This window comes from Anabrus simplex, chromosome 3 (genome assembly GCF_040414725.1).
Source record: "Anabrus simplex isolate iqAnaSimp1 chromosome 3, ASM4041472v1, whole genome shotgun sequence".
NCBI classification, from domain to species: domain Eukaryota; kingdom Metazoa; phylum Arthropoda; class Insecta; order Orthoptera; family Tettigoniidae; genus Anabrus; species Anabrus simplex.
The window spans coordinates 72269033-72296630 of record NC_090267.1 but is presented as its reverse complement, the minus strand read 5'-3'; the positions used below and the strand labels follow the sequence as shown (position 1 = coordinate 72296630).

At 40.5% G+C, this 27598-nt stretch overlaps 1 protein-coding gene across 5 annotated transcripts in view; it reads left to right on the top strand.

The window, feature by feature from the left end:
* Window positions 1-27598, top strand: part of LOC136865980 (beta-1,4-glucuronyltransferase 1) — a 467674-nt gene that overhangs the window by 421839 nt on the left and 18237 nt on the right. For all 5 annotated transcript variants that reach the window (XM_067142565.2, XM_067142567.2, XM_067142566.2 and 2 more), the window contains one exon: window positions 16391-17600. In XM_067142565.2, the coding sequence (XP_066998666.1) occupies window positions 16506-17600 (1095 nt within the window). In that variant the 5' untranslated portion in view covers window positions 16391-16505. The remainder of the gene's footprint in view (window positions 1-16390; window positions 17601-27598) is intronic.

Below are 27598 nucleotides of genomic sequence, written 5' to 3'. Positions count from 1 at the left end.
TAACCATACACCCTATTAACAGCATACTTTGTTATGGAAGACATTGCCAAGTTTTGTTAGTTGTTGTCAAAGGTGGACCTTAGCTATCAGAACCTTTCTGACAGTTTTTTTTTTGGACAAGTTGTGTGACATATGGTGTGTGATTCAGCTTCTGTTTGTTCAGCAATCCTTCTGACATTCCTATCAGTCGGTATGGCCTTGTTAATAATTATGCTTAACTTTTGGACACTAGTGTAGCCCGTCAATTCACGTTGTTTTGGCGGGTCCCCTGGCTCTACACTGCAGGGCTAGGATTAAAGGGGCAATATGACTGGGATGTTTCCTGCTGTGAACACACAGTAAGACCACTTGCACAAATTGCGTCAAAAGTACTGTAACATACCAGACGTTCAGAAACATGTTCCGCTAATTCTTTTGGACAGCGTATATACATTTAAATCCAGGAGATTTTAGAGAGAAAAAAATCACTGAATTGTTCGTAAACTTTTGACCAGTCCTGTAACTGAACTTCAGCCTTCGACTTGACTCGACTCCATTATGTCGGAAGTCGCTTGGCATAACAGATATGTCGCCTGATCTCTCGGGGTGAAAGAGCCTTGTGAGAACACAAGCTCTCTTTGTATTCAGTAACCTTCCTGGGCCGAACCTAAAGTGGTGACTCTGCTTCAGATTTCTCAACTTAAACATCCAATGCATATAACTGTGTATGAAGTACAGTTCGAAAGACCCAGTTCCTATTAAACACTTCATAGCACAATCTTATTAGAAGAAAGCCAAATTAATTCCTTCCTTTGAGGGAACACATCATCATTTTCACCTGATATAAAAAAATATCGCCAGTGGCTACTTTTGGACTGATTCAGTATCATTTCATCTGTGTCTTGGCGCAAACATAAAAACATTGAGTTACATTTTGTATAACTTTATTTCTTCTCCTTAAGCCGGGCTGAGTGGCTCAAGACGGTTGAGGCGCTAGCCTTCTGACCCCAACGTGGCAGGTTCGATCCTGGCTCAGTCCGATGGTATTTGAAGGTGCTCAAATATGTTAGCCTCGTGTTGGTATATTTTACTGGCACGTAAAAGAACTCCTGCGGGACTAAATTACGGCACCTCGGCGTCACCGAAAACCGTAAAAGTAGTTAGTGGGACGTAAAGCAAATAACGTTATTATTATTATTATTATTATTATTATTATTATTATTATTATCTTATCCTTAGAACTTGCTTTCCATCGCACCGGTACAGATAGGTTTTATGGCAACGACGGGACAGGAAAGGGCTAGGAGTGGGGAGGAATAGACTGTGGCCTTGACTAAGGTACAGCCCCAGCATTTGTCTAGTGTGAAAATGGGACACCACGGAAAATCATATTTAGGTTTGAACCCCCACTATCTCCCGAGTGCTAGCCGACAGCTAAGCGACTCAACTTTATTACATTGTGATAATTAGAGCGAATAAATATATGAAATGTCATATTCTAAACTATAAGGAATATTCAAGTGGAACCAGATATATTTTTACGTTTCATGTACATTACATACATAATCGTTATAAACTGTTATGCCTTTCAGCGTTCAGTCTGCAAGCCTCTGCGAATTTACTAAACGTCGCCACAATCCTCGATTTGCAAGTAGTGTTCTGGCCTCATTTAGTTCTATACCTTTTATCTTTAAATCGTTAGAAACAGAGTCCAACCATCGTCGTCTTGGTCTCCCTCTACTTCTCTTACCCTCCATAGCGGAGTCCATTATTCTCCTAGGTAACCTATCCTCCTCCATTCGCCTCACATGACCCCACCACCGAAGCCGGTTTATGCGTATAGCTTCATCCATAGAGTTCATTCCTAAATTAGCCTTTATCTCCTTATTTCCTGCCATTGTTCCCACCTGTTTGTACCAGCAATCATTCTTGCTACTTTCACGTCTGTTACTTCTAACCTATGAATAAGATATCCTAAGTCCACCCAGCTTTCGCTCCCGTAAAGCAAAGTTGGTCTGAAAACATACCGATGTAAAGATACTGTAGTTTCGTCCGGGAGCTGACTTCCTTCTTACAGAATACTGCTGATCGCAACTGCGAGCTCACTGCATTAGCTTTACTACACCTTGATTCAATCTCACTTACTATATTACCATCCTGGGAGAACACACAACCTAAATACTTGAAATTATTGACCTGTTCTAGCTCTGTATCACCAATCTGACATTCAGTTCTGTTGAATTTCTTACCTACAGACATCAATTTAGTCTTCGAAAGCGTATTTTCATACCATACTCATTGCACCTATTTTCAAGTTCCAAGATATTAGACTGCAGGCTTTCGGCACAGTCTGCCATTAAGACCAAGTCGTCAGCATAGGCCAAACTGCTTACTACATTTCCACCTAAGTAAATCCCTCCCTGCCATTGTATTCCTTTCAGCAGATGATCCATGTAAACTACGAACAGCAAAGGTGAGAGATTACAGCCTTGTCTAACCCCTGTAAGTACCATGAACCAAGAACTCATTCTACCATCAATTCTCACTGAAGCCCAATTGTCAACATAAATACCTTTGATTGATTTTAATAATCTGCCTTTAATTCCATAGTCCCCCAGTATAGTGAACATCTTTTCCCTCGGTACCCTGCCATATGCTTTCTCTAGATCTACGAAACATAAACACAGTTGCCTATTCCTCTCGTAGCATTTTTCAATTACCTGGCGCATACTGAAAATCTGATCCTGACAGCCTCTGTGACAGCCTCTCTGTGGTCTGAAACCACACTGGTTTTCATCAAACTTCCTTTCAACGACTGATCGCACCCTCACTTCCAAAAAGCCAGTGAATACTGTAACTTGTTGATGATTATAATAAATATAATCATGAATAAAAATATATAAATAAAATTACTCAAAAACTTAATAAAATTAATAAGCATAATTAACCGAAATGTCCGTAGTATGGGCGCCAGAGTTCACCAGAATGGATCCCTCGAATTTAGATCAGAGCATGATAAACTGTATATCCCAAGGCGTGTACATAATGCTGCGTACTGGTACATCTGCTGCAGGCCTTACCTAACCTCCTGAAAACGACTAATTAGGTAGGAACTGCACCTAGGTTCATCAATAACACTGATTCTAAAATAGCTAACTATATTCTTAACAAATTCCGTGCATGAGCACCTCATCAACATACAACATTATACATATAATACACATGTTGTTTACAACAACAACAATAATTAAAATCGTGGGAAAACGAAAGCGAGAACTAAGCTACCATTTGTAGATAGTCCGATGAACAACATACATGTATGAAGATAAATACCCTTCACTGTCTCTATATCAATTCGACTTACCGATTCTCATAATCGGCAGTTATCATCACATCACACAGATACTGTACCTTGTACTACTGTGTTCACATATTTTAACACTTGTTGTAAAGATATATACACACGTCTGTCGATCCTCAACATAAATTATGGAAAGTCTGAGATAGCTTTCACCAACATATAATGCTAGGCCGCCAGAAGTGCTACAATACTGAATGCGCAAGCACTCTCCACAATCAGCCACTTTCCACGAACATAACAAGACTACGCTCCACGAACGTTTGAAGTCCAGTCCATTGCAGCCGTGTCACTCCAGTACCGTGTATCAGCACTACTTCCTTCTCGTACAGTGCGTCAGTTGTAGTTCTCTTATACAGTGTCACTGGTTGTAGTGATCTTCCTTCTCGTTCCCGTACAATCACCTCGGTTGCCGCCGTATGATCAACCTTTATAGACATCAACATCCCCTTCCTCTCAGATGATACGTCTGGATTGGTGCTTGCCAGCCAATCATGAGTGAACCTCTTGTCAAGACATGCCCTGAACTTCTCCTTTCTCCCAAGAGATAAACAAACTCTGGGGTATATTCCATGAGTCACCAAACTTTCCTAATACAACAACAAGCTCATCTCGTCAGGCTGGGATATATACATGACTCATTGAATATCCCGACACAAGTACATCACAACAAACACTGGGGTAGCCACATGACTCAACCAAATTACCAGAGTTATTAAAGCAATGTTTTCCCACTCGTGCAAAACAAATTACTCATACCTACATATGTGGATATCTTCCAGCTTACCAATATTTTATGGTAAAATATACAAATGAAATACTGATAATAATAATAATAATAATAATAATGATAATAATAATAAATCGAATACTGACACTAATATCTCTAACTTCTACATATAATTCGGGGGTGTGATATATGTACTATCACAATACTTTGCATGGTATACTAATCAATGAGATACCTCGATAGTTGTTGCAATCCTTCCTGTTCCCTTGCTTATAGATAGGTGCAATTACTGCTTTTGTCCAATCTGAAGGTACCTTACCAACACTCCACGCTAATTTTTTTTCATGTAGTCAGCAATAAAAGTCCACCAATAAAACATTCCATATTTCATAATATTTTGATAAAATCTTCGTATTTTACGAAGATTTTCATATTTATTCATATTCTGGCATTTATGCAGTTCTGTATAAATATACATTAAGTAGTTATTCAAATAAATTAGAAACAGAAAAGGCGTGCCTTTTCATTCGTGGTTTTATAAGCAATAAAAGAGATACTAAATTGCAAAACGAAGTTAATTTGTATAAATTCAGTATTAAATCGAATGACATTAATTATTTACGAAATGTATAATTGAAAGAATTCTTATTATCTGTTAACCCGGATAACATAATTTCGTACTTATGTCAATAAAACTTTATATGCCATGCCATATTAAAACTTACATCACAATTAAATATTCATGTTATATAAAATCTTATGACATAGTATACTTAAAAATAGCGTACACTGTTTAAATACAGTTCCCAGCAGCTGAAAGCGTATTAAAGCATATTGGAAAAGTAATACGCTTTAATCCCGATTTTTGAAACAAACATATTAAAATTCATGCAATATCATTGTTTTCCTGGATTTCGTAATAACTTGAAAATAACATGATTTCGTGTACAAGTGAAAGCAGCTTTATATGTTTTGTCGTATTGAAAAGCAAAATTACATATTGATTGCAAATAATTATTAATTATAATTTACTTCATTACTTTTGTAAATTACTGGGAGTTTTAAATAAACAGTCTTAAAAGAAACTTATTATTTAATAATTTTAAAGTAAAAATTCAATCTAATACTTTTATTATATTGAATTTGTAATGAATTTCTACCAATTAACTTTCAAGTATCCAAATTAATACTAGCACGAACGACTTCACATAATTTCATATTTCGTCATTTTAAACTTTATATTTTTAATACATTTTATTTTTTATTTTGGTAAAAATGTCTTCATATTTTTACTCGCTCTAGTGATAATATTAACGGAGAAATTTGCCCTTCTTTGTTTTGGGCTCCTTAATATTGCTATGCCACTGTATACCAATGGATTAAAATAGTCTAGTACACATCCTTGCCATCCCGGAATTTAAATACAGTGTTGCGAGAAATTCTGTCGAGCTTGTTTTGCCGTAATGTAACATAGACATGAATTGAAACTACTTTCGACATCTAATCAAAGACTTTAAAGAAAAATTACGAGGTGAAACCTTGAAGCGCACAGAAAAAATGGTAATTTTTACATTTATTTATTTGTTTGTTTACTTGTTTATTTGTTTATTTATTACTAATCGGCCAACTAGGTACCAAGATAAGTTTATTTATACACTCTGGCGTTTATTTAGTTCATGATTGAACCAGCACGGCGTTCATCCGACCACTTTGCATCAGTGGTCCACTTCACATCCCAGAAAGTCCCCAAAAGTCACTTTGCTTGTTCTGAAAAGGCCTCTTTGCAGGTCCATTTTTTTCCCGAGGTCTTTCTTCACGTTAACGTACTAGGGAATTGCAGTTTTTGGTTTTGAGTCAAAATTGTTAAAAATGGCGGGTTTTTTTTTTCCATTGAGAGTCGTCCATCCGTCGTAGGTGACCGTACAAGTAAACCTTACTTTGAGCATTGTGCCCGTGATCTTTTATATCTGAGAGTAGATTTCTTGTCTGGATTTTCTTATGTACATCCCGTTTTTGTAGTTTAGGCCAATAATATTGTGAAGAATCTTTCTCAGGGGCGGCCGTACCTTACGTGCTGAAGTGCAGCAGCCTATTTGAAAACTAAATGACTTTAAAATATTATCTACAATCAAATACGGTGCATTGAAATAGACGTCAGCCAAGGAATAGGAAATTATTCAACTCCCCTCGCAACCAGGTTACTCGCGCGCTCCACGCCGAGTGGCTGTGCTAGGCTGTGCGATCACAGCTCAGCGAGAATTTCTAAGCTTTTAGCCAGAAACCAGAAAATCTGCCCTTTGCGCATGCGTGCCCAATTTTTCCGATAGGCTGTGGAAACAACAGCCAAGACCGCCAAGGCATCACTTCTCAGCGATTCTTCGTTCGACCACAGAGAGGCAGCACTTGTCACACTTGCATTACGACCGATATGAGAACATGGCAAGGTGGCACCCTCTTGACTCAGTGGTAGTATTTAAGAGGAGGTCGCTCAAAGCAAACGGGAAAACGAAATACTGTAGAGCTGTTCACGCCAGGTCTTTTCATACCAAAGAGGATAGAATACTACCAATTTGTACTTTTCATGTTGTCAAAATGACATAATATTGTGATTTTCTGTAATTAAAAATGTCAAGTTTATAAATATCACTATAGGAACATAACATGCGATTTTGAATTACGACGTTGCTGGTTTTATTTCAATGATGTTGGTAACATTGGGAAGTTCTGTTTTTGCTCGCTCACACCAAGTGTTTATGAGTTCGTGAATATTTTGCCATTGCAGGTGTTATTGTATGCTTAATTATATAGTTTTATAGTTTTTTAATAAGGAATGTGCTGTGTTGAGGTTGTTTGCGTGTTTTTTCAGTGTGGAAAACTAAGTGGAAAGCAAAAGACTGATTTTCTGCACCAGTCGCCACTCATATTTCTCTCTTTTTGCTCTAACTTAGCGAGCGCACAATTCTGGGAGAGGATAATGCATTGTGATACACAGAGATACCTGCTTGGAGACAGTGTTATAATGAAGAATTTTGGTATTTGGAGAAAAGCACCCTTTGTTGTATTTGTTCTGGGTGGTTTGGAAAGCTACCTCAATTTCTTTTCTTTTGCTCTGGCCGCTAAGGATGTTAAATGGACTGCGTTGCGATTGACCTATCTAAGGCATGGGAGACTACTGGCAAAAATGAGTGCAATTGGACAGAAGTACTGAATGGGTGGCCATATTTCCAGAAAATAGAACTCAGAGAACCGCGAGTTGGCCGTGCGGTTAGGAGCGCGCGGCTGTGAGCTTGCATCCGGGAGATCGTGGATTCGAATCCCACTGTCGGCAGCCCTGAAGATGGTTTTCCGTGGTTTCCCATTTTCACACCAGGCAAATGCTGGGGCTGTACCTTAGTTAAGGCAACGGCCGCTTCCTTCCAACTCCTAGGCCGTTCCTATCCCATCGTCGCCATAAAACCTATCTGTGTCGGTGCGACGTAAAGCAGCTAGCAAAAAAGAAAAAACAACAACTCAAGGCAGTATTATTGGACCTTTGTTTTCATATATATATAATCATGGAAGACTGATATGAATGATATGCGTAAAGAAATGGAATCAGAGATAAGGCTTTATGAGGATGATGTTATTCTGTACAGAGTAATAAATAAGTTCCAAGAATGTGAGCAACTGCAAAATGACCTCGATAATGTTGTGAGATACACAGTAGGCAATGGTATGATGATAAACGGGATTAAGTCAGGTTGTGAGTTTCACAAATTGGGAAAGTCCTCTCAGTTTTATTTACTGCGTTGATGGGGTGAAAGTTTCTTTTGGGGATCATCGTAAGTACCTAGATGTTCATATAAGGAGATATCTTCATTGGGGTAATCACATAAATATGATTGTAAATAAAGGGTACAAATCTCTGCACTTGGTCGTGAGGGTATTTAGGGGTTGTAATAAGGATGTAAAGGAGATGGCATTTAAGTCTCCGGTAAGACCCCAACTAGAGTGTAGTTTCAGTATATAGTACCCTCGCCAGGATTACTTGATTCAAAAACTAGAAAAAAAAATCCAAAAGCAGCTCGATTTGTTCTGGGTGATTTCCGACAAAAGAGTAGCGTTGAAAAACTTGCAAAATTTGGGCTGGGAGACTTGGGAGAAAGGAGGCGAGCTGCTCGACTATGTGGTATGTTCCTAGCTGTCATTGGAGAGATGGCGTGGAATGACATTAGTAGACGAATAAGTTTGAGTGGTGTCTATAAAAGTGGGAAAGATCACAATATGAAAATAAAGTTTGAATTCAAGAGGACAAATTGGGGCAAATATTCATTTATACGAAGGGGATTTAAGGATTGGAATAAACCAAGGGAGATGTTCAATAAATTTCCAATTTCTTTCCAATCGTTTAAGAAAATACTAGGAAAACAACAGATAGGGGATCTGCCTCCTGGGTGACTGCCCTAAATGCAGATCAGAAGTGATTGATTTGATTTCATTTGATTGATATGGAAGCCTCTGTATCTGATCCGTTTGATTGGATCCACTCACCAAGTTATACTTACACACATGGTTTATTGTCCCATATTTGGTGTTCAATTGAGTCCTGGGACAAGGGTTGGAAACACATTTTATTTTTATTGCTGGTAGTTTTAACGTCGGACTAACATATCTGAAGTTTTCCGGGACACAAGGATGAGAAAAGGTGGGGTTCGAATCCGCCGTCTCCCGAAAGCAAACACACAGCTACGCAACTCTAACCGCGCGGCCAGTTCGCAGTTCCTAACAGACCGAGTTGGCTAGGCGGTTTGTGTCTCGTAGTTGTGAGCTTGCATTCGGGAGTAGTCGGTCTGAACCTCTCTCTCGGCAGCTCTGCAGATAGTATTGTGTGGTTTCCCATTTTCTCACTAGGAAATGCTAAGTTTAGGTAAGGCCTCGGTTGCTTCCTTCCCAGTTCTAATTATGCCATACCCCATCGTTGCCATAAGACCTATCTGCGTCGGTGCAACGTCAAACAGTACGAGATTAAGTTCCATATATTATCTTCTGTGCGGACGAACCCTGAGAGGAGCCTTTATCACGATGTTACATTGAAGATCCTCCAGCGTGTTTTGCGTAAGATTGAGACGGTTAATTATTCTAAGCCCGAAATGAAATATCAGCGCACTTAGGACATGACAGGACATTAGCTAGGTAGCTAGCTAGCTAGCTAGCTCATTATTGAATGTCACACTCGTAATAGTTACGTGACCTAGTTACGTAACACTTAGCTTCGCGTCTTGTCGCCATTTCAGCAGCTTTCACTAATTTTTCGGCGCTCACATTCACTTTTAAGGAATAACTGTCCTCTAGTTCCAGACAAAGAGAATGGGCTGTCTCCATCTACCTAAATATTACCATCTTCTGAGGAATGCTAGATCTCTAGTAACTTACTGCAAACCTTTCGAACTGTCAATCTTTATATATATAAATACGGGTCGCACAAAGTGTTTAAACCCCTTGGACCGGGCTAATTAGCCGTGCGGTAAGGGGCGCGCAGTTGTGAGCTTGCATCCGGGAGATAGTGGGTTCGAATCCCACTGTCGGCAGCTCTGAAGATGGTTTTCCGTGGTTTCCCATTTTCACACCAGGCAAATGCTGGGGCTGTACGTTAATTAAGGCAACGGCCACTTCCTTCCAATTCCTAACCCTTTCCTATCCCATCGTCGCCATAAGACCTGTCTGTGTCGGTGCGACGTAAAGCCACTAGCAAACAAAAAAAAAATCTTGGATACCTCTGTTTGGATAATAAATTTACACTCTGTCTCTTCTGTCAAAAGCATGGCAATTCTCCACACCGCCCTGTATGACTGTATCAGGCTAACCAGTGCATGGAGCCTGACTCAGGACATTGAAGAATTCTCAAAAAGAAAAAAGGAAATCTCGAAGCTGCCCCGATTGAATGTGACAATTACGTTCATATTTAAATTCCGTGTCACTTTGCATTTAATGTATTATTCTGGGCTTTAATAGGTCCATCAAACTTGTTTGGATACATCTTTATTGTGTTAATCATTACGTTTGTTATTTACACGAGTTTTGCATGTTTTAACAAAAAATGGCCAGTCAACAGTTAAAGGCGTATGTCTGCTGGGCGTTAAGGCCCGGCTAGTAGCACTTTGTACGGGCCTGTTTCCAGGGTTACGATTGTCTTTAACGTAACGGCAGCTTCGCCGGAAAAGGGGGCTTTCGCTATGGCGCAGTATTCTATCTTCTTGTGTTTGTATCTTTCTTTATTCCTTCTCCCCACCTCTGTATTAGTGGTTTAACGTCGCACAAATGCATCGAAGGTGTTCGGCGACGCGAGGATGGGAAAGGGCTAGGAATGGTAAGATAGTGCCCGTGGCATTAAGGTAAAGTCCCAGAACATTTACCTGGTGTGAAAATGGGAAACCGTGAAAAACCATCTTCAGAGCTGTCGACGGTGGGAATCGAACCCACCATCTCCCGGACGCAAGCTTACAGCTACGCGACCCTTACCACACGTCCAAATCGCTCGATATCTGCTGCCTTACAAGGTGAGGGTGGATTCATATGCACTGAAAATAGCAATATGCACCACTGCAAACTCTGCAAAATGCTGTTTTTCCTTCTATGTGTAATGTTGATTCTCTAGTTTATATATTCACTGCTCAAGCAGAATGCTTTTAGGGGTATTTTTTTCTCTCTTTTGGCATGGTTTCTAGTGTTTACAGCGATTATATATATCAATGATATGTGTAAAGAAGTGGAATCAGAGATAAGGCTGTTTGCAGATGATGTTATTCTGTACAGAGTAATAAATAAGTTACAAGATTGTGAGCGGCTGCAGGGTGACCTCGATAGTGTTGTGAGATGGACGGTGGACAATGGTATGATGATAAACGGGGTTAAAAGTCAGGATGTGACTTTCACAAATAGGAAAAGTCCTCTCAGTTTTAATTACTGCGTTGATGCGGTGAAAGTTCCTTTTGGGGATCATTGTAAGTACCTAGGTGTTAATATAAGAATACCTTCATTGGGGTAATCACATAAATATGAGTGATAATAAAGGGTACAGATCTCTGCACATGGTTATGAGGGTATTTAGGGGTTGTAGTAAGGATGTAAAGGAGAGGGCATACAAGTCTCTGGTAAGACCCCAACTAGAGTATGGTTCCAGTGTATGGGACCCTCACCAGGATTACGTGATTCAAGAACTGGAAAAAATCCAAAGAAAAGCAGCTCGATTTGTTCTGGGTGATTTCCGACAAAAGAGTAGCGTTACAAAAATGTTGCCAAGTTTGGGCTGGGAAGATTTGGGAGAAAGGAGACGAGGTGCTCGATTAAATGGTATGTTCCGAGCTGTCAGAGGAGAGATGGCGTGGGAGGACACCAGTAGACGAATAAGTTTGAGTGGTGTCTTTGAAAGTAGGAAAGGTCAGAATATGAAGATAAAGTTGGAATTCAAGAGGACAAATTGGGGCAATATTCGTTTATAGGAAGGGGATTTACGGATTGGAATAACCAAGGGAATTGTTCAGTAATTTTCCAATTTCTTTGCGATCATTTAAGAAAAGGCTAGGAAACAACAGATAGGGAATCTGCCACCTGGGCGCCTGCCCTAAATGCAGATCAGTAGTGATTGATTGATTGATTGATTGATTGATTGATTGATTGATTGATTGATTGATTGATTGATTGATTGATTGATTGATTGATTGATTGATTGATTGATTGATTGATTGATTGATTGATTGATTGATTGATTGATTGATTGATTGATTGATTGATTGATTGATTGATTGATTGATTGATTGATTGATTGATTGATTGATTGATAGGTTATAGATCCAACATGGTGGCGGCTCCAACAAGCTCACATTGCACCGGAATACATTAACACGAAAGATGAATGACAAGGTTGAAACATAGGGCAGAGCGTCAAAATATTGGTCTGGACTGGTTCGGTCCGGCTTATGACAAGACCATAGGAACGAAGAAAATGATGGCATTAATCAGTTTCAGATTGCCACGGTTATAATTCTTCTATATAATTAAGAACACATTATGCGGCAGATGGATACTTTTTTGGTATGATTCCAATATCCGATCCGGATACCACCGCCACTGTAATAAACTTACAAATTGTGAAGCTCCTGTTAATATTGTAGGCTGTCAACAACAATGCATTATGAAGGCTACCGCCGGCGAATGGAATTTTAACATATTCATTTCTTTGTACTGTTGTACCGATTTGAATATCAATATACAGTATATCTGTTGTTTTACACAAAATAATAATAATAATAATAATAATAATAATAATAATAATAATAATAATAATAATAAAAACTACAGTTATGCATTGATATGCACGTGAGTTAGCTATGTGCACGTATAGTACGAGTGTGGATCTTGAACGGTCACCGAATAAATCACACTCAATTTTAATTGTCGTGTAGACTGTCATAACTCTCGCTATTGGTGTGCAGAAAATCCTTATGATGTTTATGATACGAAGATTAGTATTTGGTTTGCTGTTAGTGCAAGACGAATTATTGGGCCTTTCACGCTCTTCGTGGGCCTCGTCTTCCTTTGGCCGATACCTTCATTTTTCGAAGTGTCTGATCCCTTCCATTTTTCCTCTCTGATTAGTGTTATATAGAGGTTGGTTGCCCAGTTGTACTTCCTCTTAAAAAGTAATCACCACCACCACCACCACCACCACCAATCACGGGGCCCTTGGCTGAGTCCTGGCATTGCTTCCTCTTACTTGTGCTAGGCCTTTCCTATCCGACCTTCCGTGGTCAACTCATGTTCTTTTCCGACCCCGACGGTATTAGGTTTGTGAGGTCTAGCGAGTCTTTCATTTTCACGCTGTTCGTGGCCCTTCTGATTTTTAGGCAGATATCTTCATTTTTCGAAGTGCTGGACCCTTTCAATTAATAGAGGATGTTCGCCCAGTTGTACTTGTTCTTAAAACATGTGACTTCATAAATCGATAAATACATAATATACATACGGCATTAAAACTTGTGACCGAGAGATTTTTTTAAAATGTATAATAAGTTTATAGTTTCGAAACCGTTCTTGAAAGCTTTCGAATCAAAATTATCTCTAGATAGCTCATGCGACAAGTGTTCAATTTCTTAATTTAAAAGAGGAAGGATGGCCTAATGCAATTCAATAAACTTTGACCCGTTCCTAAGCTCGTGTTAATAATTCCGGCATTTATGACGGAACATGTCATTGCCCATAAATACGAGATTTCATATTCACTAAGCTGACAATAACCTCAACAAATGTACATATCAAATAGAGAATATAACTGTACAACAAGCCACTGATTAACTTACAACCAGCGACAACTAACGCAGCTAACACAGTACTACTCCGAATAATATCACAAAAGCCACTGAGAGCAAGCCAACCCACGTGGCATCTCTGTTATTGTTGCCATAGCAACAGGCCATTTTCGAGCAGCGTTAGTCAACTTTTTCACACCGGTGGCGCTAAATGGCAGACTTTAATTCTCGTGGGCCCTGCTATAGTAGTTTGGTTCCTCTCAGTGAATTAAAGTATACACCGAAAGCAGTTCGAATAGTAAACATTTGAGGAAACTGTAGTGCGAAGACGTGTGAACGCTTTCTTCATGTAAAATGCCGTGACTTATGGACAATATAAAAATAGATTCAAAATGGTCGAGAGAATAGAAAGACGACTTCTCAGAATTCCGGAAACCACAAGTATTGAGCATCAAAGGGCTTATTAGGGCCGTCTGGAAGTTACAGTGCCCTAGCGCCATGAGGAGAAGTCCGCCCTACTGAAGCCCCAGCCGAGCATACCTGCTGCTCCAGTGATGGAAAAGAATTTGGAACTCATGGTCTTGAAGATGTGTAGAAATAAAGTGTCAACAGTAAAATTTCAAACCCATACTGGCTACGTATTTTATTTCCACAGTAGGCCTACCTATTGCGTGCTAGGTATTGCACATCTATGACCCCACAAAGCCCCATGCGATATTATTATTATTATTATTATTATTATTATTATTATTATTATTATTATTATTACAGTGATTTTTTTCTCCCGCTACCCAACACGGGCACCTCCTTTTCCGAATTTTTTTAAACTGCGATTTTTTGACACAACAGCTATTATACATATTCACGAATTGAATTTTCAGTTTTGATTTTCACAAGTTGGCACCATGCGTAGGCTACATGTTTCACAGGCTTCATAGGTTGATGATGCAGCCGAAAACAAGAAGTTGTGTTCACTTCCGATTGGTTCCTTTGTCAGACTAACAGTTCTATATCTGCTATGAAACATTGAGGTGTTCACGTAAATTTTGAATAAATTTACTCTTAAGTTAAATCAATGCAAAACGCTGTTAAAAATTAGTAAAACAAATAGTTTCTTTTAGTCAATGAGCTAAATAGGAAGACTGAAGAAGTAGAAATTGTGAGGTTTACTTGTCATGCTATAAAGACACAAAACTAGCACGGTACCGAAGGTACACTTGGTGAAAGGGGTCGCAAAACCAAGACTGAAGATTCACGGCGTCAGAAGGATATATACTCTGATAATGGCTGGCCAGATCGCCGAACACTATCAAAAAGAAAAGAAAAAAGCTTCTGCAAGAGAAAGGAATGGATGACGACGAGGGTATATAGGAATGTTAAGTTGCTTCCACACTTGTATCAGATCACCGTAACTGTATCATGATTGGTCTTGTGGTGGAAATAAGAGTTCTGTATCAAGATCGTGTATCAAATATGATACAATGATCGGATCGGGGATGTTCGCACCGAGAGTCGCTCTTTCGCCATCGCATCAAAGGGATGATACGAGATACAGAAACGGACAGTGTGGACGGAGCGTTTCCCCATTCGATACTCCGTATCATCGCCTCGTGTGCTGCGCCCCGTCCTTCACACTTCGTTCAGTTTTGCACGAACATTTGCTTGGGGATCTTCCGATTTGAATAAAAATTGATTCGGAGTAGTCCATGGAATAAGTTCAACAGTTTATAAGTTATCAACAAAAGGTCGTTTTGTGGAACCCAAAGGATCCGCACCATTGTAATCAGTTGAAAAAGAATGACGCATTTGAGGGAATCGCGAAAAGACATTGGGAGACCTATCGAACTGTGCAGAAAAAACAGTGTATCTGATCCTTTAGAAGAGCTGGCATCAGCTGGAGAGCCAACTAATGATACAAGACCGATGTGTGGAAAACCAACACATCGCATACATGATACAGATGCGTGATACAAATTGGGCAGCCTTGTCAAAAGACGGCTGTATCATGATCGCGTATCAATTCTTGATACAGATACGCTGATCTGATACAAGTGTAGACGCATCTTTTAGAAGTGTGGAAATTGTTCTAATGGGCACATACATTGTGAGTACCGCCACCTTTTCTCCCAGGAAAAAAGGACTGATTTGTTGTTGTTGTTATGTCCGACTCGTTGGCTGAATGGTCAGCGTACTGGCCTTCGGTTCAGAGTGTCCCGGGTTCGATTCCCGGCTGGGTCGGGGATTTTAACCTTCATTCGTTAATTCCAATGGCCCGGGGATTGGGTGTTTGTGCTGTCCCCAACATCCCCTGCAACTTACACACTACACATAACACTATCCTCCACCACAATAACACGCAGTTATCTACGCATGGCAGATGCCGCCCACCCTCATCGGAGGGTCTGCCTTACAAGGGCTGCACTCGGCTAGAAATAGCCACACGAAATTATTATTATTATTATTATTATGTAACGAAACGATTGCTTTGAGTTTGCTTTAGAGGACGTCAATGGATCTTTTCCCATTACTTGCATATTGTAGAATTTGTTTCGGTATCACCCTTTGTCCATTCTCTCTATCTGCCAGTTTTATCTTTAAGTGTTTGCCTTCTGAAGCAGAATTTCAGTTCTTGAAGGCAAATTATTTATTCTTCGGTACATTAATGTGAGTGAAATTAACATATTTAAACTTCTGCTCTGGCCACTTTGTTGACATGGTAATTTTTTCGTACGGTATTTCAATTTAATTTTCTTTTCTACCACACATCTTAGTTTTTGTAACACTTACTGTAGTTAGAGGACTGTTGTGAATTTTATGCCCACTAACTTAACTTATTCTACATTGTTCTCAAGTGCAAGTGTTTCTGAGAATATTTGCAATAAGAGTTTTGTTTGTTTGTTTGTTTGTTTGTTTGTACGATTTACGGATTCCATAAAAGTCGGGCGCCAGCTGAAAAATGTTGAGAATCACTGCATGAAACCATGTATTTATTTCTATGTATCTGAGGGTTCAAACTTAAGGAGGTGTGTTCTGTTCCAGTGACGAGGATGAGCTGAGGATGGGATGAGGCGACCGCTGGCCCTCAGTCATCACCGCCGCCGCCGCCGTAAGCCGCCCTCGATCCCGCACCAGTGCCCTCGTCTCTCCAGCGACCATGTTTGTACGCAAGACGTGGTTACTGCGCTTCAGCATCTTCTTGAATGTGGTAGTGTTATTACTGTACGTAGGCCCTCACATAGCCTCCAAGAATGGAGTGGACTTTATCGAGGAGCTGCAGGCTTCCGGTCGGAACCTTGCCCAAATAGCTCCGGAGTCGGCAAGTTTAATGAGTGCGAACACGGAAGGACCTGCTTCAGGCCCTGTCTCGGGTCCTGCTGTATCTAGTAGTGTTAGTGTTAGTAGTCAGCGCAACACACAGCCGGAGACGGTTAGCAATAGGGTCGTGCCAGAAGACGTAGTGGCAGAGCAGTCGACTAAGAAACCCAAAGTGACTACCACCTCGACGCCTCAATCACTGCTCGAGAACTCTGTTGCTAGCTTTCCCTCCACAAGCGAAAATAACCAAGAGGTGAGAAGCATCGAGGAAGTGATAAAGTGTAACGATAAAACAGTGGAACCTCGAACAGCGCAGCGTAGTGATTTTTGGGTTCTCTATAATTATGTGCCTGCAAAAAGAAAATATAGGTGTTTTGAAACTATAACGTATACAACTCACGCAGACTATACCTTTCTAGACAACCTGAAGCCTCTTCTAGAGCGATGGCAAGGCCCAGTGTCTCTAGCCATGCACGCACCGGGGACGGACTTCAAGCCTACGTTGGCTGCTATAAGATATGCGCGCGATTGTTTGTCGCCGCTTGTCGAAGAGTTTGTGACGTTCCACGTGTTCTTCGGTACACGTCACGTGCCTCGAGAAGTGCCGCGGTCGGAGCGTGCCGTACTCGAACGTGCCAACTGTTCGCTGCCTGCGCCTTGGTTCAACGTTTCTGCTAGTTCGCTGTACAAGGCCAAGAACAGGATCTTGTACCCGGTGAACGTGGGACGGAATATAGCCAGGGAGTCGGCTGTCACATATTACATCCTGCCGTCCGACATCGAGCTGTATCCCAGTCCAGGGGTCATCCCGGCCTTCCTGGAGATGGTGAGAAGACAGGACCCACCCCTGCTGCGACCGGGACCAAAGGTCTTCCCGCTCTCCATCTTCGAGCTAGAGAAGGGCATGCCTCTACCAGAGAACAAGACACAGCTGGTAAGTCCACCCTTCCTTAAGAATTGTAGTATTTGCTACACTAATACACATCGCTAGTAGCACACAGTTAATTCAGTAGTGCATTGATGGAAACACTGACACGCACTGTGCACTGCACAAGCGTTGATTTTTCTTTAACAAGGGTAGTCTATAGCAAGGGTCTCCAAATTACTGTGCCCTGAGGGCCACATATCAAGCTTTCAGTTTCTGTTGGGGCTGGATCCAGGGCTGTAGTAGACGGTATACGCCGTATGCCCTAACACATTCTGTCACTGAGTTCTAACTCTTCAGCTACGCTGGTAATCGTGAATATCGAAGGTTCAGCTTGATGAGTAACAATATCAGTCATCACTAGAGCCCGGATTATATGTAATTACATGTTCTGTTCCCATGTATGTAGGTAGCTGCAAGAAAAACGAAATGTCGGCGAATCACACTAAAAGGACCATTACTCCAGGAGTTTCAAGTTACATATGTTTACATATTTCGATGCATAATAAATATTTTGATTAATATTACATATTTTAAATATTTTGAAGGATATAGCACAATTGAAAATAAACACAATCTTTTTTTCACCAGTTTTACAGCGATTTAAGTTTTTAATTAAACACTTTAAAATGGTTTTAAAAGCCTATACGTCTAACATCAAAACATAATTTAATAATTTATAGTGAGGTATTCAGTCAAAGAATCGCATCATTTAGCTATGTTGACGGTGCAATTCTTGGGTGTCTTGAGCTGTTTTATCAGTCTTCCCTTGCACAAACTTTTGTCACATTGTTTTCTTTTGTGATCCCTTCGCCAGTCATCGGTTTAATTACAAAAGTGCTTTTTTCTCTTTCTTTCTTTCTTTCTTTCTTTCTTTCTTTCTTTCTTTCTTTCTTTCTTTCTTTCTTTCTTTCTTTCTTCGGTTCACTTACATAAAGGGCTATACTCCACATAAGTCTTCAGAAACATTTTTATAATAAGCATATGTGTGTTTGATGACATCAAATTTCTTCTCTTTATAAGGACCTTCCTTGCTTGAGCTAGTCCACAATTAAATATTTCTTTGCCGGGCAATTTGAAATACGCGCCACTGACTTCATGTGAAGTTGAAAGGTCTTTTTCTATATATAAGAACATCCTAACGGAAAGAAGGGATTCGATGACCGCAGAAAATTTGAAAAAAAAATTAATCGTGCCTCCAAATGAAATTTACAGGTTGAATAACATCTGCACTTTTAACTTTTTTCGGTTTTCTTTCCTTCTCTTTGTACAAATCTTAGATATCCAGTTACATATTTTTATTTATTAGATATTTAACTATATATTTTGTCAATTTTAGCTACATATTTCTCATTTTTATATTACATATAATCCGGGCTCTAGTCATCACTGTTCATTGCTTACATCCCCAGTCTTATGTTCATACGTGCAAATGCCTCACCAGTTGACCGATTTAAGCCTGAGAAGTATATGAAGACGTGGCTGCAAAACCACCGCACTGCAACATGCACCAATTCAAGACGCTGAAAAGTGTAATCGCAAATCAAATCAAAAGAAGCATCTTGGATTGTTTTCTAACGAATAGCTGGCACAGTAGAAAACTGCTGTGCAACCAAATTAAGATTTTCAAACTGGTGCATTCAAATATGGATTTCTTCTTTATCATAAAATGTCTTCTATATGCGTGATGCATTACACATTGAGGGACGTTTGTTGTAACTGGATGTAACCCACTAATTTTAGGTTTTTAAGATTCGAGGACTGGATGTTAGTGTTTGTCTCAATACAGATCTTCATCTGCGCACAGCACATCACGCTACAAACCTCCACAGAAACACGCAATAGTGAATGCCTCCTCCCCCCCCCCCCCCAACATTAATTTGGCTTGAGAAAAAGTAGCCGGCCGTAAAACTTAGCTAAATCCATACCAAGCGCCGACCCAGGAAAACAAGGAAGAGGAAGAAAATACTGTACTTGCATGCAACACTGCGGGCGAAGGAATGTGACTTGACTTTCCTTGAGTTGGCCTTCGACCAAGAGGCCTCCATGTAAATCACATCGTAACTGTTACTATAATCCCTTGATTATCGTCGCCATAAGATCTGAGTCGGTGCGACGTGAAGCAAATTGTTTAAATAAATAAATAACTTGATTAATTGTGCAGTTTTACTGCAAGCGATAGATAGTGAAATTCTTTATTCACATTGAATAGCTGGAGAAGCTGTAGTTTTAGAACAGCGGTGGTCCAGTGGCTTATAGGTAGGGGCATGATTTTTTCGCATTAATTTTTGTTGGATTTCGCGAAAAGGAAACTATTATTCGCGTTATTTCGCGAAATAGAGCTGACCCCATCGCTTTAATTTCGCGTTAATCATTTCCTAAAATAATTCATAAAAAGTTTAATTCGTGAGATTTGCGAATTATTCATGTGAAAGATAAATAAAAAGAAACAATATTGATAATCATTTATTAATCCTTATGTCATCTTGATAAGACTAAAATATAGCTGTGATCAAGATTTCATAACAAATTACCCTTTCACCCTACATCGCCGTAGCTTTCACCCTATATGGCCATACTTGTAAGGGATTTCGTACAATATTAATACGAAGAAATACTTCTGTCGAAATGATAAGTCATATTCTGTCTCTTTTCCCTTCACACGCGTGATATTGGAGTACAATTTCATTTCAATTTCATTATTTTCCATGAATTTTGCTGAATTTTCGCACTTATCGCAAAATAAGTAAATTTCGCTTTAAATGGACCTTGTCGCTGTACTTCGCGAAAACAAAATGACTAATTTCTTAACTAGATCCATATGATTCGTTGTCTCAAAATCGCTTCAAAAGATTTCTTGTCGCGCTTATCGTTAAAGCGAAAAATTCATGCCTCTACTTATAGGTATTTTTTCCATGTTATATATAACATCATTCGGCCAAAGAGCTGAACGGTCGGCGTAGTTGCCTTCGGTTCGGAGGACTCCGTGTTCGATTCCCGGCCCGGTGCGGCCTAGTTTGGGATTTTAGCGGCATCCTCTTGCTCGGAGTATGATTGGTCGTGTTCATCTTAATGCAGATCTTCAGTATTGCATCCAACGCATCACACCATGAACCGTCACAGAAACACGCAGTAGTGAGTAACGACATTAACAATATAGACTGCTAATCTGATGGCCATCTTTGAATCTACTTGAACCGCTGGCAGCCATGACACTTGAAGGCAAAACATATGCTTATTTCCTCTGAATGTGCCTCATAGAAAGGATCTGGAGAAGTTGTGTGATGGAGTGCGGTCTTTGAGAAGGCGTGCAAGGTTAAAATAAGTAAATAAATAAATAAATATTTAAATAAATAAATAAATAAATAAATAAATGTAGGCTATGAATTCAGTAGAATGAAGTCAGGCGAGGCTTGACCAAGAGAGGTCCGGTAGAAATATTAAAGTGGTAAAGCTGGTAGGATACTGTATGTGGAAGGAATGCTACACTTAACCAGGGATCCGGTGATCTCAACTTTAGAATCTGGGGTTACCCCATTTAGTGGCCACTTACGACAGGCAGAGGATGCCGTAGAGATATTCTACACCGCAACCAACGGACGTATGTGCTGCATGTTGCACAGCAGTTCTTAGAAACTAGCCATAAGTAGCAAAAAGCATAAAACATTTAAAAAACATACCAAGAAGCAAAATTCAAAAATTATACCAGAATGACCAAGCAAATGCTCACCATATTCACTGCGCTTATTTCATTATAACATCAATGCAACATTAAGCATGTTTGAAAATGTCGTGTTTATTTTTAAATAAATCTTTAATTCGCAAAAACATACAATCCCATCAATTCATTGAACTGATAAAAGCTAATTGTCAAGACCAAGAAGTGGCAGCCGCCATGACATTTACAGGCAAAAGTTAGTTCGCTGTGCTTCAACCAGGGGCGCTGTAACGAGTATGTTTAGCAGTCTATATCTTTCATGTCGTTGGTATTGAGTACATTTCTTCACCTTGGGCATCCGGCTTAATCCTCCTCTAGTGGCGATCCGCAAGAAGTTGGGAAAATAATTGCACGAAACGAATAGAATAGAATACTCCCATCGCCTAGTTCCTGATCGCCTGGAGAAAGCATTCATTTATTGCAATCCGTTGGATATATGCATTACATTATCCTTTTTACAACTGTTTGTCTATTACTATATTAAATATTATACTTGAACCTAATAATACACATATTTATATCCATTCTACACATCATCAGATTTTTTCTTTTGCACTAGATGGTATTATTATGTGACCTATTCTAGGACATGTATCCTGTCCAGTGATGGGAAGACATTCATGCATCATTATAGATCAGGGCCTCTCAAACGCCCAAAATCTCACGCGTGCAGAGCGAGGCGCAAGAGCTCAGTGCACTGTGCATCGGTGTTGCTCGGCGTGACTCGGATCATCGCTTCGTCTCTGGGCTACTCGGCTAAGCTCGGCTCTACTCGGCTATACTCGGCTAAACTCAGCCCGGATTTGGCGCGCTACGGCGCAAGTGGGGCAGAGGGAGACAGGCGGAGCGAGCGAGACAGGCGTGAGGAAAGAGAGAGTAAGCGCTATTGCTCCAAATCGAGGAGTGGGGGGGTCTGCACTCTGGTCAACCAAGCCAAGTCGTCTTTTGCACCGTGCACAGTGCATGCACCACGCGCATGCACCCTGAGAGGCCCTGTTATAGACCGTCATGCCTTTCAACGTTCAGTCTGCAAGCCTCTGTGAGTTTACTACACTACGCCACAATCCTCTATTTGCAACTAGTGTTGTGGCCTCATTTAGTTCTATACCTCTTATCTTTAAATCGTCGTCTTGATCTCCCTCTACTTCTCTCACCCTCCATAAGAGTCCATTATTCTCCTAGGTAACCTATCCAGCTCCATTCGCCTCACGTGACCCCACCACTGAAGCCGGTTTATGCGTACAGCTTCATCCATCGAGTTCATTCCTAACTTAGCCTTTATCTCCTCATTCAGAGTACCCTCCTGCCATTGTTCCCACCTGTTTGTACCAGCAATCATTCTCGCTACTTTCATGTATGTTACTTCTAAGGTATGAATAATATATCCTGAGGCCCACCCAGCTTTCACTCCCGTAAAGCACAGTTGGTCTGTAAACAGACCGCTGTAAAGATACCGTAGTTTCGTCCGGGAGCTGACTTCCTTCTTACAGAATAGTGTTGATCGCAACTGCGAGCTTACTGCATTAGCTTTACTGCACCTTGATTCAATCTCACTATACTGCCTGGGAGAACACACATCCTAAATACTTGGAATTATCTATCTGTTCCAGCTTTGTATCGCCAATCTGATATTCATTTCTGTTGGATTTCTTACCTACTGACATCAATTTTGTCTTCGAAAAGCTAATTTTCATGCCATACTCATTGCACCTGTTTTCAAGTTCCAAGATATGAGACTGCAGGCTTTCGGCACAATCTGCCATTAAGACCAAGTCGTCAGCGTAGGCCAGACTGCTTACATTTCCACCTAACTGAATCCCTTCCTGCCATTTTATACCTTGAAGAGTGCAAGAAAAAATGTAATTGGACTCGATAAGTTATTTCAGAAGATTACAAATTACTTTTTCAAAAGCAATCAGTACAATTACAATTAATTTGCAGAATGCTAGTCTTAAACAATCCTCTTTTTTGTTACGCTTGAGGCTGGAATAATACAAAAGTGTGCAAGGAAAAGGAATATTACTTCAGTGTGTGTGTGTGTGTGTGTGTGTGTGTGTGTGTGTGTGTGTGTGTGTGTGTGTGTGTGTGTGTGTGTGTAGCGTGGAGGACGCTGCCTCTGTGGATCCGTGGTAGAGTGTCGGCCTCCGGATCCCAAGATAGCGGGTTCAAACTCGGCAGAGGTAGTCGGATTTTTGAAGGGCGAAAAAAAGTCCATTCGACACTCCATGTCGTACGATGTCGGCATGTAAAAGATCTCTGGTGATACATTTGGTATTTACCCGACAAAATTAATTAAATCTCAGCCATAGACGCCCAAGAGAGTTTCGGTTTACTCTGTCTGCCATCTAACGGACCTAGAGTAAAACGGAACGTCGAAATTGACGAGCAGACAGCCAGATGGCGTCAAATAGAAATGTCTGCACACGGTAGCTGAGGCCATACTATTATTATTATTATTATTATTATTATTATTATTATTATTATTAGCATGGAGGTATTGAATAGCTATCATCACTAGGCGAGACTAAACATGATATCTTGGAATTTTTGAAATGATCTTTTTTCCCATCATTTTTATTTTGGTTAATTACTTTCAGGGTTTCCGACTCGTTGGCTGAATGGTCAGCGTACTGGCCTTCGCTTCAGAAGATCTCGGGTTCGATTCCCGACCGGGTCGGGGATTTTAACCTTCATTGGTTAATTCCAGTGGCTCGGGGGCTGGCTGTTTGTGCTGTCCCCAACTTCCCTGCAACTCACATCGGAGGGTCTGCCTTACAAGGGTTGCAATCGGCTAGAAATAGCCACACGAAATTATACTTTCAGGGTTTGAAATTGTTTTCCCTCTGCTTTGCAGATAAATTAATTTCTTCCTAAAATTCTCATCGCTAATCCTCGACGTCTTAACGGGGAAAGTACATCTTTGCATTTAATGAAAAGACGCCGTACAGGGTCACTTGAAGGAATACCCGTGTTTAATTTTAAGAACGTCGTTGGCATGTGTTTCAAAGTAGGCCTACGGGAGAGGTGAGAAAGTACCTCATCCAGAACTGGTGAAGCTACTGGTTCTGCTGTAGTATAACTGAAAAATTTCTTCATCACAGTATATTTTTTCACATTTCTGCCTCCATGCGATGCACATCAGTTACTAGAACGTAAAAAATCACATTTTGCAAAAAAGTAACGATTACAGTAAAAATGACTAAGAATGCAATAGTTACAAGTTATTCTATTACTTTCCAATTCTAATAGTATTCTTCATTATTTTCGTTAGTGTTTATTTTATTTTCCCTAATTTCCCTTTGCCTCATATTTTTTTAATACAGAAAAATGTTCTTCCCTGTGTAATACACTCTTTATTTAATGATTTAAAAATTGTATGGACTTTTTCTCTCTATTTTTGTTTTATGTTCACTACCCAGATATTTGACCCTATGTGCGTCAGTCTCCCTACATGCTCTCAATAGATGCGACTCTTCCATTGTTTCTGCACAGAATAAACAACGATTTTAGTCATGTTTTTCTCTTTGACCCTTGTTCTCATATATCCCCACTAGCCATCAGACTATACCTCTTGCTTCTCATTTGTAAGCCTTTCTTTCTTTCTTTCTTTCTTTCTTTCTTTCTTTCTTTCTTTCTTTCTCTCTTTCTTGAATTTTCTTGAAAAATTTCGCAGAATTCTGATATAATGTTCTTTTGGTCTTACATTCTGACATATCATCTGATTCACAATATCTTTCACTCTAATCGTTACTTTCTTGCTCGTGTTCTGATTCTCTTCATCCCAGTAGTTTCCCATTCCTATCTTGCGAGCATTCTTTTAACATTCATTATCCAGTAATCATCATTTAAATGTTCTATCTGGTGTTGGTATGCTACATAATCAGCCTGGTGGCCATGATCGTTAAGGCGTCAGATCTTTATGGTCTGACCCCGTGCTTAGCCGGATCGAGTCCCGTTGGTCGAAACAAATTTCGGTATCAGAATGTAGGCCGGCAGAATAGGAGAGGTGTTGGGTTTTTTTTCTTATGACTAGATTACCAAAAGCCTGGATTAAATTCCAAACCTCTCCTCAGTGTTCATTTGTAGTGAGAGCATATGACGCTGTTGATAGTGATTCGTCCGTCGGATGGGGACGTTAAGCCTTGAGCAGACCCCTTGGTGCTAATCGACAGGAGCAGGCTACATATCAGCGCAGGATTACACCCTCTCCCTTCTTACTATCACGTCATTCATTTCATCTTATTAACTCGTCTCACGAGGTTGACCTCAGAAAGGGCATCCTGTCGTAAAATCTGCTACGAAGGTTCATCTCCCTTCATACCCGACCCCGTAGAGAAACGGGATAAAGGTTGGACCTACATTTATCTGGTGTTGGTATGCTAAATTCAATCTTTCGCTCCCGTTTCCCCTTCTTAATCTTAATCGACATTTTATGTCTCTAGCTATATCTGCTTGTACAATCAATATAATTGCTCTGTTCTCTTTCTTCGAATAACTACGCTCGTACTCAAGTCTCCGTTTCACTTGGCACGCCTTATATTAACGTCATGTTTGGAACAGAACAAGAGTTGACAAATGAAGTCTGGGACGAACGGTGAAAACATGGCGCGAGTGTAAGGACGTGAGTAATGTGGGGACAGGAATTGGCGAACAATGAAATTTGTCTGCAAGTGTGGCTCTCTTGCTTCAAGAGGGCTGACATCTCTAATGCACATAACGATACTACAAAAACTTGATTTTTCTCCAAATGCCGAAGGAGGGTAGATCTTACACATACAGTAAACTGAAGCTCACCAAACCCAGTATTGTCGGTTTATATGCCTAACATGTGTGAAGACACCTCGACTCAGTTGTATCATCTCCTGCATGACGAAAGAGCGAAATACACAGCTACAATCTGAATTTGGATTGTCAAGTGGGAACTGACTGAGTTAATCACTGCCTTCCGTCTTGTTACCTGGCTCTGATCCAGTGGCAATCATCCAACTGGCCTGGACTAGTAGCCGAGCTGAAGGGAGTGTCATATATCAGAAGTAGTTTACAAACTTAACGACTGAATGAATGGTACCAGGAAGAAGTAAAAAGGCACTGCAGTCACGAAGTACTTCAGTGGCGGTAGGCAATTCCACGCTCCAGCTGAAGGTTAGTATACCTTGCTCCAGCTTAGAGCATACTTTTGTAGATGAGTAGCCAATCAATCAACCAATCAATCATACCGCATTTGCTCAGGTGTCAGATTCCCTATCAGTTGTTTACCTAATCCTTTCTTAAGTGATTTCAAAGAACTCGGGAATGCATCAGTATTTCCCTTAAATTATTCCCATCCGTAATCCCTCTTCTTTTAAACGAATCTTCTTTTTCTACCAGAGGCTCCGTGCCTCAGGCGGCAACGCATCGGCCTCTCACCGCTGGGTTCCGTGGTTCATATCCCGGTCACTCCATGCGAGATTTGCTGGATAACGCAGAGGTTTTCCTCCGAGTACTCCGGTTTACCCTGTCGTCTTTCATTCCAGCAAAACTCTCCAATTTCAGTTCATTTCATCTGTCAGTCATTTATAATTTCCCCAGAGGGGTGCGACAGGCCTCGGCAGCCGGCACAATTCCTATCCTCGCCGCAAGATAGAGCTTCATTCATTCCATCCCTGACCCGGTCAGATGACTGGAAAACAGGGTGAAGATTTTCTTTCTTCCTTTTCTACCGCTTTTCCACATGTGTGGGGTCGCGGGGCTAACTATGTCGTACATGTGGATGGGCCATGTTTTACTACCGGATGCCCTTACTGACGCCAACTCTATATGGGGGGATGTAAGCACTATTGCTTGTTTCTGTGGTGGTTGGTAGCGTAGTGTGTTGTCTGAATATGAAGAGGAAAGTGTTGGAACAAACACAAATGCCCAGTCCAAGAGTCAGAAGAATTAATCAGACGCGATTAAAATCCCTGACCCGGCCGGGAATCAAACCCGGGTCCCTCTGAACCGAAGGCTTCAATGCTGGACATTCAGCCAGTGAGTCTGAACTTCTTACAAATGAATATTTGGCCCAATTTTTCTTCTTGAATTCTAACTTCATGTTCATATTATGACCTTTCCCGCCTTTGAAAGCCTGTTAGACTACTAAAGCCATTTCATGCCATCTCTCCTCTAACAGCTCGCAACATACCGCTTAGTCAAACAGCTCATCTCCTTACTCCCAAGTATTTCCAGTCCAAAATTTGCAACATTTTCGTAACTCTACTCTTTGTCAGAAATCGACCACAACAAATCGTGGTACTCTCCAATTCTCGAATCA